General features: G+C 36.8%; 1 protein-coding gene across 6 annotated transcripts in view; it reads right to left on the bottom strand.

The window, feature by feature from the left end:
• Positions 1-17329, bottom strand: part of RB195_026077 (uncharacterized protein) — a gene marked incomplete at both ends in the record, with an annotated part of 31879 nt that overhangs the window by 11994 nt on the left and 2556 nt on the right. For 2 of the 6 annotated variants that reach the window (XM_064214479.1, XM_064214480.1), the window contains 4 exons: positions 3252-3403; positions 12172-12216; positions 12369-12461; positions 14066-14157. In XM_064214479.1, the coding sequence (XP_064070361.1) occupies positions 3252-3403; positions 12172-12216; positions 12369-12461; positions 14066-14157 (382 nt within the window). Of the gene's footprint in view, positions 1-3251; positions 3404-12171; positions 12217-12368; positions 12462-14065; positions 14158-17329 lie in introns of those variants that run through there. The other 4 variants (XM_064214481.1, XM_064214477.1, XM_064214482.1 and 1 more) reach the window with 4 other exon arrangements.

Here is a 17329-nt window from a genome sequence, read left to right on the forward strand (position 1 = left end):
CGTAAGTCAAACTGACGTTTTCACCAATTTTGTTTTTGTTTTTTTGTCTTGTCGGGAATAAGCAGTAATAGTGAAATGAGAATTAGTAGGGATAGCAGGCAGCAACGACTCGGCGCAGTTTCCGCAGATAGTCTCGTCTTCTCTCCGTGTCGATGCCACTGGCGACCCAGGAATTCTCGCATCGGCTCCGCCCACCTTCGCACGAAAATGCTTGGCGCCGGCGGTTTCAGCCGAGGATTTCGCGTAATGTTGGTAATGGGTAGCGAGCGTTAATTCTATCATATAACGGAGGACGGGGGGAATTTTGGCCAATTTATCTCATCAAATCTCATAACAACGGTCCTCGGCTTTATTCGTCTATGCGACAGCGATTCCAGAGGTAATCCGCGATCACGTTCCGTTTTCCGCAATAGCGTAATGAGTGTAGGAGGGTAAATATAGAGTTATAAACTGGGAAACGAGCTCTATATGAGAAGATGAGTTCTGTGGAGATTCGAGAAGAAAAATCTTTCCGGAATGTTAAATGATCTCGTAGGAAGTACAAATAATACAAAATAGAAACAACCATGCGACTGTAGTTATTCCCAAACAATTCTAAGCAGTTAATAAATAACGAGAAAAAATCATGATAGGTGGATTACTGGCCAAGAAAACACTGATGAGGTCGTACTCATGGACCACATCAATGCAAAAAGGGTGAATGGCTATCAAATTTTTTAGAATGAAGGTGACCATTCCTCTGTTTGATGTAAACAGAAAATTCATCACGACTTTTAAACAAAATTTGTATGCAACCATCGCTCAAACCTCATTTGTTATTTCTAAAGAAACTCTCTTCTCATTATCTGCTCAAGGTTTTCAGCATAAGAAAAAGTTTATACGTAACTATTCTTTATCTTAGAATTCTAGGAAGAACTGGGAAATCACTTTAGAGGCTTCGAGTTTTTTCTCGATATGACATCAGCATTTTTTGTTGATGGCTGTGACAAAGTAATTTCCTTTTTCGAGGTTGCTACACTTGCAAAACACTATCCTGCTCATATAGCAGCTTTTAAGTATCGAGCAACTGAGTAAATAAGAGGAGAATGCTCGTCAGCGTTGAATTATAACGTTGAAGCAGGAATAATTCAAAAGAATCCAACAAATCTTTCTCGAGAAGAGAAATATTAAGAAAATGTATTTCTAAAAATAATCTCTCATAGCTCTCAATCAACATAGGTATCTTCATTCTTTTCATTTTTATTCCCTTTTTTTTGGTTGTATTCGTCAACAACACTCGCCACCAAAAATGCAGTAAATTCAATTAGTTATATTCCAAAACATCTTCAAACTCCTGCTGTCTCCGGTGACCATTTGAAAAAAATACGTGGACCAGTAGTCAAGTGTTAAATTCACCTTCACAAGAACAGAATAATGAAAAAAATGGATTAAGAAGCGTAGGACACTTCAAAAATCAATATAGTCGAAAAATCTTCAAAAACTTGTCCAAGTCTGTAGCGGCAGATGTATATAAGTACTACTGAAACTTTACAATAGTAAAAAAAAATTAAGGTGAAAGATTTACCGCAACTTTTTCCTGGCACCTCTCTTTCGAGTAATTTGTACATAGGACTACATAGGAGTGGATAAGTGAATTTAGAAGCTACAAAATCTCTTCAAATCCAGAGTTGCAGCACCCCAGCAGAATCACAAGGAAGTAGTACTTCTAACTGGAGCATTCCCTTCAAAAGAGAATAATTTTGTGGATTTTCTCAGGGAAGTGGATAAAGAATGTTGCACTCTATAATGAGAAAAACTGTAAGCTCATGAGATTATTAACTGCACACGGTGGCGTTCTTTGAGTTTTGAAACGGAAAACTTTCTGTTTGTGACGTAGCACTTGAAAAAAATTACATTTTTATTAGTAGGACAATTTCTTTCCAGAGCAAAGAGAGAATTAGATTAACGAAGTGTGATTTTTTCACATGGTTACTGGTTTTGTAATGGGTAGAAATGAAGGAAATTCAAAGCGTCCGACTTAAATATATATTTTAAATATGTACACAAAAGGAAATATTTGATATTTCACATTTTTCTCATCTAAGAGCGGAGATCGCTTCCTTAAAGATGACCGTAAATTGAAAATAAGGTATATTGTTATTACAACCGTATCTTACTTCATTTCTGCAATTAATTCAGTTCGAAAGAGGTCATGAGGTTGTTATCATTATCACCCTATATATTTCAAGGAAAACAAACCCATCTCCATACTCAGAACTCTAACACTTCGCATCAAAGAACGGATGTGAAAGGAAAAACATGAACGATGGAAGTTATCCTTGGTCCGAATTTTTTCTCGATTGTATCCAATGACAGTTTTATTACTACTGATAAGTTATCTACTTTTCAAGTGAATATTTCTTCTATATCTTCTTCCCAATTTCTCAATCCTTCATCGCTTATGCGAAAAAATAGCTTCCACAAAATCTCTAACCTCTCTAGTCTCACCTGAATTAAAGTTAACCTCACTAAGCCTTGCCAAACTATGTAGTAACTTGATACGATGGCCGTTGGTGGAAATAGAACGATTTTCTGGAGTTGACAAGGAAGGCAACATAATTCTGGGATTTTTTTCACGCATTTAACCGACTAATAATAGTTTTTGTAAGACCTTAACTGTGCTAAGGTGGGAAGAACAGATTGATTAACTTCTAAAGAGGTAAAATCATTTGAGGATATTATACCAAATGTTTTTGTTCCCTTTTCGAATCAACTTTTTGATAAGGATCTGTAGTTTATTCAAAGGGACGAAAATTCTGATGTGTTCTTTTGTTTGAAGAACTGTAGTTTGAATAAAGGGTACTACTATATTATTTTTTATGATTCTGAAGTTTTCCGTCAAATCACTCCTCTAAGCGTATATCCTGGAAGAAAACACTACATTTTTAAGTACATTTATAAGTCCGTATACTACTTTACTCAGCAATTTGATAAGTGCTGGAGTGGAGTTCAATTTTGAGGTGGTAAGAAATTACTATCGTATCAGATAGTGTAAAAAAAAGCACTCAGCAATAAAAGCAATCTATGACTTGAGAAAAAAAAGCATCCACCCAAAAAAAACGGGCATGAGGGCTTATTGTAATCTCATAAAGTTGATAATATCCCTAATACACTCAAGATGAAGCAGCTTAAGAGCTTATATAGGATCCATTCTCATCTTTTAAAAAAAAGAAAAAATTGAAAAATCACAAGAGAAAAAGTGTGCAACTGACCAAACGTACCGGCAATACTTGTACGTCTTGATGGTGGTGGTGTACGTCGTCCATTAGCCAGAAGTGGTGAATTTCCAAGACTCATTTTACGTCGACTAGCAATACGAGCATGGTTCATCTCAGTGCATTCAGGCACCGACAACGTCATCGATCTAGATGAACGTTGCTTATTAATATTTGTTCTATCGACGTAATTATGCTACATCTATACATTAGGTAACGAATTTTAGGGACAGTAGAACAAATAATAAGAAAAAAAAAGAAACAGAGATCATAAACTAGTAATTTTATGATTTTCTGATAAAATGAGAATCATTCATATGTCATAATGTGTTCCGTTGAAGAAAAGAATGATAGCCGTAAAAAAACCAGGACAATTGAACGGAAATGCTACGTAATAGCATAATTATACTTGCTCTTGTGCTTCATTCAATTTAGTTTTTTCCAATATACAGCTAAATTACTTAGGCATAGAAGAAAAGGAGACAGAGTAACGAGTAGTCCATGCTTGGCAGCAAACTCTCATTTCTCGGACAAATTGCATCAAAAAAAAAACGTGAACGTGTCAATATGTACCACTGATTACCAATATTACACTAGTTATAGAGCTGTAGTAATTGGGAACAGCAACAAGAGTAACGAGCACAGTTGGCCGATTCATACACATAAACATTTGCGGTTGATCAACGCCAACGGCTATGATCCCTAACGTGGTCACCGTTTCGTTGTCGTTTCCCCTAGTGAACTGACGGATTGGATTACGAGATGAGGATGATGAGTGAGTAGGCTTATTGTTAGTCACAAGAATTATTTTTTATTTCATTTTAGCTGCTAAAATATCCAGGGAATTAACTAACGCATACCGGGTGTTTACAGCTTTTCAATGTTACTACTACAGGATGGCAAGAAATTACGTGCGCCATAAATAACGCTTAAAGTTTATTTTTCGCCCACAAACATTTAGAGAAAATTATTTTTATGCAACAATAAACAAAAATATTTTATAATTACAAAGAAATTTTTTTCAGAGTGACCGTCATCAGATTTAATATAGGTGATAATTTGTTCGAAGAAACGGAAAAAAAAATAAACAAAATAAACTCTTAAACAAAAAAGTCCAACAGAGATGAGATCCGGGCTGCTCGTAGGCCACAAATCCTCCTCTAAAAAAGAGTCGATTTTGTTCTCGAGGAAGTGGATCATCGTTTTAGCCCCATGGTCTGGAGCCCAATTTTATTGTAAAGATAAAATTGGGATGATTCTAGTTACATGTGACCACAGCTTTCTCGAGGATCTGTTCTTGATAGACTTTCGCATTAATTTTTTTCAAAGTCTAATGTCACATGCAGGTAATTTTTCGCTCTTTCGAACTGTTAGAAACATTCTCTGCAATTCTGGAAATTGTCCTCAGGCCCAACGAAAAATTAGACGGTATGGTTCATTTACAGAAAGTAATAAGGAAGACTAACGACTTCGCCTTCAATTGCATCCGAAATCCCTCACCGTATAGGGTAAAACCCAGACAAAGGAATGCTTTCTTGGATTTTGTGTTAAAGTCTTTAATATTTAGTCTTTCCCTGACTTAATGCAATTTCGATTCATAGATGATTTGTAACTGGTTGAAACAAAAAGAATACTGGTTTCCGTGAGGTTGAATAAAAATCCTCAACGTAGGACCACAAAACTCAGAAAGATCTTCACCATAGATGTCTTCTTATACAAATCCCAAGGATGTTGTGATCTCAAGCCATGACCCATCCATCACTCTGGGACGAGTAATTTCTCTTAAAAGACAAATCACATAAACTTTTTTTGGTGGAATGAATTCCATATAAAATAAATTACTCTCTCTGCAGATGTTTTATCTTCTTCATCAATCACCACATTTACGTAGATCTTCTTCAAAAACTATCAAGGATATGTGCGAAACGCAAAAAAAAACCCGGGCAAATAAATTCCGAGTTTTTATATGGTTCTTAATAGTACAACTGCTCATTTTCAATTCTTCCAGTTATGCATCCCAGTCAACTCTCAAATGAAATGTGGTTAAAGTTCATCTACTGCGTCACGCACTACTTCTACCATTCGCAATTGGCGTCAGAACCTCAACGAGGAAGAAATGCCTCCCATATCTCATTATAACTACCACAACATCTGTTCACAAATATGTATAGCTAACTGCTCACTAATACTCAAAAGAAGGAGAAACTTGTGGAAGAGATTCACGAAAAGAAATCTTTTACGTTGTCATAGTAAAATGGAACAGAACTATTGGCATACGCTACGTCCACAAATCTCATTAAAATCTTAGAAACTTTAGTGTTGTTGCCACGTGGATTCGATGTATGGGAGAATCCTTGAGTAGTAATCCCGGTTTCCATTTAAAATACACCATCTACTCTTTCCTCAAGCACCAGTGATCAACACAAAAACAGTTGAAAAGCTTTTGAATAACTATGGAAGCGAATGAACTTAATTCGTCTGCTAAGAAATTGCAGAAATATAGAAATTTTAAGTAATAAATATCAATAAATTGTTCAATGGAGAAAAAACACTTGAAAATTCACAGAGAATATGTATAAATTTTTTAATATTATTTTAAAAATTGGAAAATTCATACCACTGCAAAATACTTTGATCTCAGTCACTTAGCTATACTTTATTCTACCAGCAGGTAATTTTTCTTAGACAATTAATTATATGGATTCTTTCTTCGGGGTGAATTCCATATAGAACGAATTACACTGCAAAATTTCTGTCCATTTGAAAAATATACTAAAAAATAAATAAAAATCTAATAAGATGTGTACTTTCCAATGGGTGTAGGATGTTAGGAAAAAGCCAGTAAGCGAACGATGATGCGACTACGGATGGAATTTATTCGATGAGGAAAAATGGAATGTACTTAGCAACCGGATCGAAGCTAAATAGAGTCTACCAAGAGTGGTTTGAGAGCCTGGTACGAACTGGAAACGGCATCGTCTGGATTAATTTACATTAAATCTAATTCGTTGCATGGCGTAAAGAGGTATCCCTATCATGACGTTTTTTAAGAATAACATTTTGAACTATGTATAAAAATTGTAGGATTATTCCCACCGAACCATTTTTAAAAAAATCCCACATTGTCAGTGCGGATATAGGTACTTTAGCCAGCCCAGGCATTCATCGTCCAAAAACTATTTGCCGCAATGTTCCATCTTTTATGTAAAAATAAAAAACTAACGAAAAATTTATATATTTAGATGCAGTTGGAAGTTACTGTATGCTCAACATACATACTTAATACCGCCGAGTGAAAAATAGCATAGTTATTTACAGAATTTCTCACGGGTATAATTTTAAGAAAATATGCAGTAGATATCGATACCGTTTTAGAAAAAGAAAAGGAACACTAAGTTAGTCTAAATAACTTCATATTTGCTCAATTGAGGTAGATGTTTTGAGGGAAGCTTCATCGGAAATCGCGTTCTACTGCGTAGCAAATGTATAATTTAATAGTGGTTGGGAGTTCCGGAGACAGAATGCTTAATTTCACGATGACCATCCTGTAACAAAAATTATAGCTATGGATACCTATTGAAAAAAATGAAGACGCACTGTTTTCATTCATAGAGCACACAAAAATGTGCTGTAATTACAAGAATTAGCAACCAATTCTTGCCAAAATATGATGAAATATCTCCTGAACAGATCCAGAAATTAATTCCAGAAGCAGCAAGATCATGAACCAAGGTATGCAGTCGAGAATGAAAAACTACTCGTACTCGTGGTCCAAGCAAGGAAAAAATTGCCTCATTTGTAAGCAAATGAGAGCTTGCAGCAGTAATCAGGGAGAGTAGAAGTTAACCATTGATGGAAAAGGATAACACGGATTTGTATAGAATTGAGTAGCTACGGATAGATTGGGTTAGATTCAAAAAAAAGTAACAAAATTGGAATGACTATTACCACAAAGTTAACAGCAATACATGAGTCATACTCCTTTAGGTGAGATCCTTGGAAATGTCTGGCTACGAATAGAACAGCTGATATTTTCAGCTACTATAAGTCAATGACGTAGCCGAGAGCCATGTGTTTCTTCAAAAATCCACGAATCTCGCGTATTACAGTGAATGCTGAAGAAGTCGCTGAACTTAAAAATATTATTTCTATAAGTTTATCAAGCTTATTTTTGTCGTTGCTTTAGTCATCACTGAAATTGCGGAATCCTGTTGTTTTTCGTTTTTTTTTAAACTGAAAAATGACTTTCGCTCCGAGAGGTATCCACTAAAGGGAAAAGCATTGTCAATGGTCGTACCACACATTTGTGATTACTTGTAAGCAACATGAAGCGTGAAATAATAATCATGGCCGTGACGTCGCATCTATTTTTTGCTCGACAACAACAAATCCGTCACTGGCTATTATTAGTAATGGCAGAAAAACGATTCAAACGATCTACTCATTAAAAAGGAAATCATAATTATACGAAATAGACGAGCGGATGAGAGGATCGAGAGTGTGAAAACATTTGTCCGAATTGATTGATCAAGTGTTGATTGTTCCGAGAGCAATTACATATCTGTCAGGATATGTGTATACATAGTGGAAAATGAAATGATCGGAGCATATGTTCTCGGCGAAAAAAGGTCAACATTCTAACTGATGTTGGTCCAAAAGTTCGAATTTTGTATATAAGCCTTAAAATGTATTGAAATAGGAGGTTTTATTTTTTTAGAGACAAGAATTAATACAGTATCCATAGTAAACAATACCGACCAATCACATTATACTTACAAACTACTACAGCAATAAACTACTGTATTTTCGTTTTTTAGTCATTAATTTGTATGCTTCTGCTCCATTTAGAATTAAATTTAAAAAAAAATGCTTATGCAGAACCTAAAAATGTTGGTTTCGGATTTTTTCCTGCAAAAATACGGTTTTATATTGATGAGATAAGTGAAATCCCTTTGTTGCTTACGATTTCACGAGAAGCCAAATTTCTAGAGATTACTGTTCAAAACATCTAAAATCACCGAAAAAAACAATAGGAGAAAAAAGAAAATGTTTTGTCAAGACAAACTATTGCTTCTATTCAAAAAAACGGGGAAAAACTATGAGAATTGGTTTTATTCTATATATATATATATATATATATATATATATATATATATATATATATATATATATATATATATATATATATATATATATATAGTTGTTATAGGACAATCCATCAGTGCCAATGATGGCGCCCCTTTCTGTGGCTGGGGACGAATCCATCACCAACATGATTTGCACTTGGCATCCAGACATTCTCAAACTTAAGTAATTAAACCAATAACAATAGGACGGATGTGTCGGTAAGAGGTTTGGCTTTGACTGCACGATCAATGGGCCGAGACCGTTCTAGTCCCAATCAGATCTTTCATCCCTACGTAGTCGACAATTGGCCCCAGACTCGTCTGGGAGGATAAAAACACTGACTTAACACATCGACTCGCATCGCAAGTGATTGCAAGGTTGCACAGGTGTTCATAAACCTCAAAGGACTTCGAACTGAAGCCGAACGAGAAGGTGCATACCCGTAGGGATTGATCAGCATCGTGTACTTTATCCTTAATTCGCTTTGTAGAACAATATCGAGCACTAGAACATTCATCACTGAACCACGGATACAATGTGAAAACTGAGGCTGAGATTAATGACTCTTTTCCAGAAGCTTCCAGAATCCCTCCATCAGGACAATGCAAGGGAATAGAGAAGAAACAACGCAAAAAGAAAAGCAAACGGACTGCTTCTCTTAAACGATGCAAAAGTGCTCAGTTTTTCTTCGTTCAAATGTACACATTGTGCACATCTGTCAGACAATTCTGAATGTGATGCCATTATAAAAGAGCTTCCAAAGAATAAGAATTCTAAAAAAAGCTTCCATAAAGTGCAATAGAAGGATTGAATGCAATCGTTGTTTTTTTTTCTGGGATCATTTTTCGCAAGAAGACAACAATCGATTCTGAATATTAGCAACGAAACAGCTATCGAATTATCACATCGTATCTTGTGATTGTGTTTACCGAGTTCATTCCAAAATGAAAGTCCATTGGAAAAAAATCAGCAAAAAAACTTATCAGGAGATCTATCACATAAAAATATGAGATGTATGGTAAGAATGAGATGAAAAAAAATTCACTTTTGGTCATGAGAAGAAACCCTGATTGAAAATAACAAAATCCTCCTTTGAACGAGAGTTGGAGAAAAAAATACAGGCAATTCTATTCTCTATTTATTTCCATTTATACATTGCTATTAAAAAAGATGGTTAGTTCCCACCCTTTTTTCGTGTTTCCTGGAAATTAGTGGCTTTGTTTTTTTTTTATCAAGAAGAATATGTCAAATAAGAACAAAAAACAAATGAAAATGTGTCCTCAGTGGTACTTTAGAACTGTTTAGTTTCCTTTTATCTTTTCCCTTCATTTTCTATGTCTCAAGGGATGAAGGAAAGGAAGGTGGTTCCCGTGATCAAGAAACCACGATGGTTCTGCTCAGGACCAACTCTACGGATCTCGTTCCGTGATCGGGTTATGCTCGAGATCCTCTCGCAGATCCACGCTCAGACGGAGTTCGACTGTATCTGGAGCCTCTTCTATCTCTTCCCAAGGATGATTTCGACTTACATTTTAGGTTAGAGATAAAAAAAATTCCGGATAAACCTTAAACTACCAATTTTTTTAAGTCTGAATTGAATCCATGAGTGAAATCAAGGCAACAATAGCTGGCTTCCTTGTAAAATTAATATGTGAGATCGAGGTAGCATCCTTGGAATCTCCTTTTATGTTAATCATAGATCCATGTAACATGGACTTATTCAAATATATCTACGAGTAGAGGGACAGCCATATCTGGATGTGCTCTCCTTGCCAACCACGTCTACACATGAACTACGCGGATCATTTCATACAGGAATTGTTAGGTGGGACCCAGAAATAATTAATTTTTCCCTCATCTAAGAAATGCTGCTCTTGTTATGCGCTTCTGGTTGTGCAAAATATGGTATCGCGTCAACTATTCGGACCATTTTCCTCTGCCCCCTGCTTCCATCATTATGCTACATCATTTTATCCCATCTTCCTGATATTTGGTGCTTTATTGCTGCTATCGTAAATGCAACCCAGGTGGGGAGCAAGACTCAGGCAGCAGAACCAGGACGAGATCGGGTTACGATTCCCTAGGGATTGAGTGAACTTTGAATTTTGGTTACTATATTTTTGAATTAACAGTAAAGAATCCAGCATTGTTTCCTCTCCGGATCTAACAGGACCGAAGATAAAGTCTGGTAGTGACTACAGGATTTTCCGAACCCCTTTCAAGTGAAGTCGTACCCCACTACAAATTCTCTGTTGTACCTCGGAAGGAGGTTTATGGAACTGTTTCTGGAAGCGAGATCATACTGCAGGAAAAGTTTTACGTACCGAGCATACAAAATACGTGTGGAAAGAAAATTCTGCTTCCTGAATTCTGCTTAGAGTAAGCCTTAAGAAATCTTAATTTGATTAAACAAAAGTAAATTTCAAAAATCTGGAAAAAAAAAACTGAATACTACTAATCAAAGGTCAAGGAACTTGCTAGGGAATATAAATCTTTCGGGAAAATTAGCCAAGCACTTCTGTTGCCCTGCTGTTCTTTGCAAGCGATCACAACGTCACATAATATCTGTTACAACCGCTATACGCCTACGCATGATCATATGCACATTTTAACTTTTTTTAATGTATTTTTTTTTTTACTTTTTCCCAAACTCCATCGTTGATTCACTAACGTAGTGGTTCAATAAAGAAAAAAAGCCATATTCGTTCCAATCATCCGGTATCTAGCTCACAGCTTACCAGAAATCCAGAGATCCGGGGGACCCAGAAATAACTATACGTTTTTGAGGATATCAAGAAAAAAAAAGAACATATTCATCAAAGCAGATAATTAGCGCGTTAATCGTGTTTGTTTTTTTTTCCAAATTAGTAAAGAAATGAGTTCAATGTTGAGTAGTCTTGTAGCGTTTCTGGATGCTTTGCAAAATTGGCTGTCAGGCACGGATTTGGTGCTCCTACTCTGACGCGGAAAAGCGGTTTTAGGCTGGTTGTTCTGGTGTCGGTCAGAGTTCAGCGCCTAATGGCGGAAAAAAATCCGAAGAGCATTTGGGATGAGATAGGATCTAGCGCCTACATCAACGCATTCTTTTGGGGGTTTTTCGAAGCGAACACAATGAAAATGAGATTAAAAGCTGCTTGTTGACGGGAACGTACGTGAACGTCGTTTGGAATCGCTAACGCACAATCTCTCTCTTTTTCTATTTATGGCTATGGACGTACATATTTGTGTACGCTATTGTCAAGCCGATGGGCAGCGTTCTAGCCTCTTCGCATGCAAATTGTCTCCACTCACTCAACTAACTCTCAACAACGAATAATTAGTGGATGAGAATGGAAAAAAAGTCTGCAAAAGTTTGCAGATGACCGCTAGGAAGCAGTCTGGTCTAGAAATTTCTCCAAAAAAAAACAACTTTAAAGAAAAAAAAGTCGGAAACGAACATATATTTCGCAGAAATTTAACAAATCATATGAAAGTCTTCTCTTACTGATTTTGACTACCTTGACTTTGATGCGTAAAAAAAGATAAAAATCAAGAACTTTGACAATATGCACATCTTCCTGTTGTACTTTAAATCAGAGTCAGATCTCCAGAAAATTTTCATTGCTGTGAAGGATGTTTTCCATGATTTCGGCTGCATGTTTATATGAACGATCAACAGTTAAAATACCCTGGAAATGTTGGAGGTGCAGAAATCGTTTATGAGAGCGGATTGTTCGAGGGAAGGTGTGCGAATTTGGGTAGGATGGAACAAAAAAGGGTTAGTTATACGAGCAGAAATCATAAAACTTACTGATATCCAAGAGAAGTATGATTGGTAGCGCGAAAATGCGCATTTCTGTAACATCTGAAGATCAGTTCTAATCTTAGAAAACAATTGAAAATCGTATTTGTATTGTTTTGTTTGAAAAGTTGTTTGTTTATTTTGAAAAGTAATATTTGTCAAATCAAAGGATACTGAGAAAATCCAGTAATCATGAATTCTTTTACCTTTGCGTTTTACGAAGCCGGTCAGCCGGCTTCAATGGTTGCACGCTAGTATCGTACGTATTCATACATTCGACTAATAGGAAGCCAGTGATCCTGGAAAAAAAAATTCACTGCAGAGTCAACGTCAGCAATACGATTTATATGGGAAGAAAATCGTTGAAATACGAGAACTAGAACAAGAAATCGAGGCTTGTTCTTTTCAGGACTCAATTTCACAAGCTCCTTCCACGACAATGACCTTTCACAACAGCTTAAAGGCATCACCCCACGAATCTGAGGTGGTGCGGATTTCAGGTGGAGTATTCGTATACGGCATAACAGATTATGGAGAGGGGGTGATTCCGTCCATTTCTTCCTAATCTTCCGGGCCGTAAAAAACGGCCCCGAAGATGCGTGCGTGCACAAGTCTGGCGCGCTCCAATCGAACTCCTTGTGGAAAATAGTGCGCCGGAACGCCAGAAGCCGTATCTTCCGCGCCGTTTTCTACGGCAATTAGGAAGAAATGGACGGAATCATCCTTCTCTCAATAATCTACGATCCTGTATACGAATACTCCACCGGAAATCCGTACCACTCCAGATTCGTGGGGTGATGCCTTTAAGAATAATAACTGTCGGTAGTCCAAATACGAAGATCCTTGGAAAGAAATCAATAATGAACAAAGAGTAGAGAAAATTATGTAAAAAAAAACACAGCGCATATTTTCCGGCTTCTATTGGACTTGGTGTTTTTTCTTGTTTCTTTATTTGAACTGCATCTAAAAAGTAGAAAAAATAAATAGGAGTAAAAAACAAATAATAGGAATCAATGGAGTCATTGGTTAAGATATGTCAAAGATAGTTAGCCAGTTTTAAAGGTAACGAATTTTAAGTCCTGACAGTAGAATTCGTTTTGCCTTCACGAATAAAAGATTTCATTTCAGGGACAAAAATGGAAAAGTAAAGGTATTGAATGAAAAATATATAGGATATCCAAACATACTGGATCAGAGAAGATCAAAAAATCTTTTCATGGAAAGCGAAAATAAACCTATGTGTTGCGGAACTTTAACTGACAGATCATATGAAATTTTTATCTCTGACTGATTTTGATTACGTTGATTTTATGTTGAAAAAAAGATAAAAATCAAGAACACTGACAAGTTGCACATCTTCAAAATGTCCTTTAAAAAATTTTCAGCTATTCTGCTTATTTAATCAACTAGCTATTGTGCTGAGCGAAGCAGTCCGTGATATATAAACATGTCCTAACTAAAAACAGAAATCCGAACTTTTCTGCGAAAGTTAAGGTTATGCAAAGGAAATCACAGCTAGAGGCTAAGTAGCTGCTGTAAAGCTATGCGCGGATAGAATAGGACCAGATAAAAATGACGAGATGAAGGAAAAAGGTAAGAATATATATATAAAAAGGATTTCTAGATCAAGAAAAATATCTTGTTTGCAAAAATTTCAATATTTATCTATATATATTTATATTTAAAATTTTATTTATTATCGACTACGTTCTCTAGTTGTAAGCGATGCGTTGATGCGGTAAATGTGAAGGTTTCTAGATTTGCATACATTTTGCGTCGTACACTTTCGTACACGTGAATGAGCACACATTCACTAATTAAAAGAACGTGAAACTTTCACTTCACGAACGAGCATTCACGATTACATAAGTAAGATCATTGAAGAGCAAAAATCCGAACTAACACAGCTCTAATTTGGCGCCTAATTCGGAGCGCTTCGAGCTCGGGGATCGGTGCCAGGATGTCTGCAGCTCCATCCCGGAGTCTCGCCCGCATTCCAAGAACAAGTCGTATTTAACAAAGCAATCAGCTTCGAGTAACCGGCGTTGTTGAGACGAGAAGTGAGTGCGGTTCCCGTGTGTTACGTTTTGTCCCATGATGAAAACGATGGTGATGAAGATGAAGTCGGGAAATCCTGGCCAGTAATCAGGTGTGGGAAAAAGTTTAGTCGCCGAGTATTTTCGAAAATTTGTGTTTGTTTTGACGGGATAGAGATTAGGCAATTTCTTTCATCCAGGAATAAACCGTGCAACTTCCTTCATAAAAATGAATATGTAAGCAAACGGGTCCGTTCGAAATCATTGCTGAGAACACAGGGTGACGTAGTTTCGTAGGAGGAGACCATCACAAAAAGCAAAATGATCTCGGATGCTCTAAAAGGACGAAATCCAAATCATTTCATAGACCAAATACAATAGAAGAAAGCGAATTGCGGCTGGAACAGATAGGAAGTTTCCAAGAAAACTGAATACTGAGGAAATTGAGAGCTCACAAGCAGCACAGCCTCCTAACATCCAGGCACCTCGGGAGAAACTCTTCATACTCTTCATTATACCTTTATTCACTGAATAGTTGCGAAAAAAATACAGATCCCTCGAGGAAAAACAAGTTTACTGAGGAGGAACCGGGCAAAATGAAAGTTTTTCGGAATTCTTCTAAAAGCGAAAGTCTAATTACGAGATATTGGAGGAGGATGACGCTAAATAAAGAAAAATTAATGTGTGAAGCTTTGAAATCTCTACTCATGGTCTACAATAAAAATCCAAAAAGTAAAACAAAGTGAATTTAACAGTTTTCTCGCCATAGAAATCGTTAATACTTGTTTAAGAATAATTTTTACTATTGCATTTCAAGGTATCCGAGATTATTCACATTAAATTTATGAGGAAAAAAGATATACATCCCTATTAATTGTGGAAAACGTCAAGCAAAGGACACTTGGCAATTCCCTATACGACGCTCATTTGATGGTTGGGACTAATTTGAGGAATCTTCCGGATTTCGCACGGAGATTTCCCTGTGAATGAAAGTGTAGGATAGACCGAGTCTAGGACTACTACATACTACGACGAATGAAATGAAAATTTCTGTCATCTGCAATAAAGAGTTGTTGAGTTGTTAACCTTAGCTAGTAAATTTTTTTTTCTACTGTTTGAAAAAATCCTAACCTAATTCCGGATAACATTAAGTTGAAAGAATATAATTTCGAACGTGAAAGAATATCCGTCACCTTCAGATCAATCCTACCCTTCCTAAGGAGATCGCGGTATTAAAGCTGCCGCTGTTGTATTTTTTAAGGAATGAAGGTTTCCATCAACTGATCCTACATGCTCTGCACCGCTGTTGTAGTGTGGCTTGGAAACATAAATCCGAACAGAGATTCCAGAAAAGATACTACAATTCACGAAGCGATTGAGTACGGGAAGTACGCGACCAGTCTGTTTGAGCTTTGAGCAAGCTGACGAAATTTGAGATGATGACGTTGTGTTACTTTCTCACACCGGATTTCACAGCAATCGTCTGTGCATGGCACGATGAGGTCACAGACATACACAATCCGTCTATTGCCATTTATTTACTGGATAATACGGTTTTCTGGACAAAGAATGCACTAATCAATAGTTGCATTTCTCGATCACATCGCTCAACTATTTCCGCAATTACGGGACATTTTCTTTTTTTTTCTTGAAATTCCCGGATGCTTTCCTTATCAAACATGCAAATAGTCAGCAATCCTAGGAATGTATAAAGCAAAATAAACTAAAAGATATTGCTTCTTTGACCTGTAAAGACCTAGGATATGGCGATGATGAACTAAAAATTGAGATATGGTGAGTTGGAGCAAAGGAAAGTAATAGTTTCCATAAAGTCAATTGGAAAAAATCCAGCTTGTTCCAGATAATTCGCATAAGTCGATGGTATGGTACGGCAAATAGTTCTCTGCATTAAATACGGCTGAGACTAATGAGAAAAAAAACTCGGAAAAGAAGAAAAATAAAGGCGAAATATTGAACATTAAAGGAACTTATTACAAAGGCAGCAATACTTGAGAGACCTTAAAAACTGAGATGCTAACTTCTTACAATTACTACTAGTGGACATATCAACAAATCGTTTATGGAGATGCAATGTCAATCAGTCATCGTTCACGAGAAATGTGTGACTGTACCCCAATAAATCAGAATGTCGATCAAAATACGAAAAAAAAGCACAGATATAATGCAGCTGAGTGCAAAATTCAGAGAACTAAGTGCATTTAAAGACATCACACGACGAATCTGGAGTGGTACGGATTTTCGGTGGAGTATTCGTATACGGGAGCGTAGATTATTGAGAGAAGTGTGGTTCCGTTCATCTCTTCCTAACTGCCGTAGAAAACGGCCCGGAAGATACGGCTTCGAGCGTTCCGGCGCACTATTTTCCACAAGGAGTTCGATTGGAGCGCGCCAGCCCTGTGCACGCGCCGCATCTTCTGGGTCATTTTTTACGGCAGTTAGGAAGAAATGGACGGAATCATACCCTTCCCCATAATCTACTATCTCGTATGTGAATACTCCACCTGAAATCCTTACCACCTCAGATTTGTGGGGTGATGCCTTTAATGTAAAGCACAACGCAATATTTATTCAGGAAACGCACCAATGATTCTATACATAAAACCCTTTAGACTTAAGATCCAGTGCTTCCTGCTTTTAAAAATATCCTTGCTCTGGTGTAATCGCATAAAATCCAAGAAGTATATACGTGATTAGCATCTACATATACGCAGAAAATTTTTGTAAAAAGGAAAAAGAGCAATGTAGCTTCCAAGTGATCGACAAAAAATAGAGGTAAATTTTAAAATTAAGGCAAATGGTAAAGAGTTCTCAATTTCAACTCAACTTTCAAACAATTCTCGGTGAGAGCGAACGTACCATAGCTCTAAGAAATTCAGAAGTGTCTAGAACGGTCGGTGGTTCGAAATTCTCATGGAACAACTAGATATTTCATCAATCCGGTGTCAGTAGATTTGTACAAGACTTTTCCGGAAAGACCAAACTCTGGACTCATCCAGCAGACCACCCCCGCAAGTAACACACGTTTACCAACCCAACCTCTAGGATTTTGAATTTTGAAAGGATTGAAGTGGATAGAGCCGGTGCATCCTGAAGAGATGATCAACGCCATG

This window comes from Necator americanus, chromosome X (assembly GCF_031761385.1).
Source record: "Necator americanus strain Aroian chromosome X, whole genome shotgun sequence".
Classification (NCBI taxonomy): domain Eukaryota; kingdom Metazoa; phylum Nematoda; class Chromadorea; order Rhabditida; family Ancylostomatidae; genus Necator; species Necator americanus.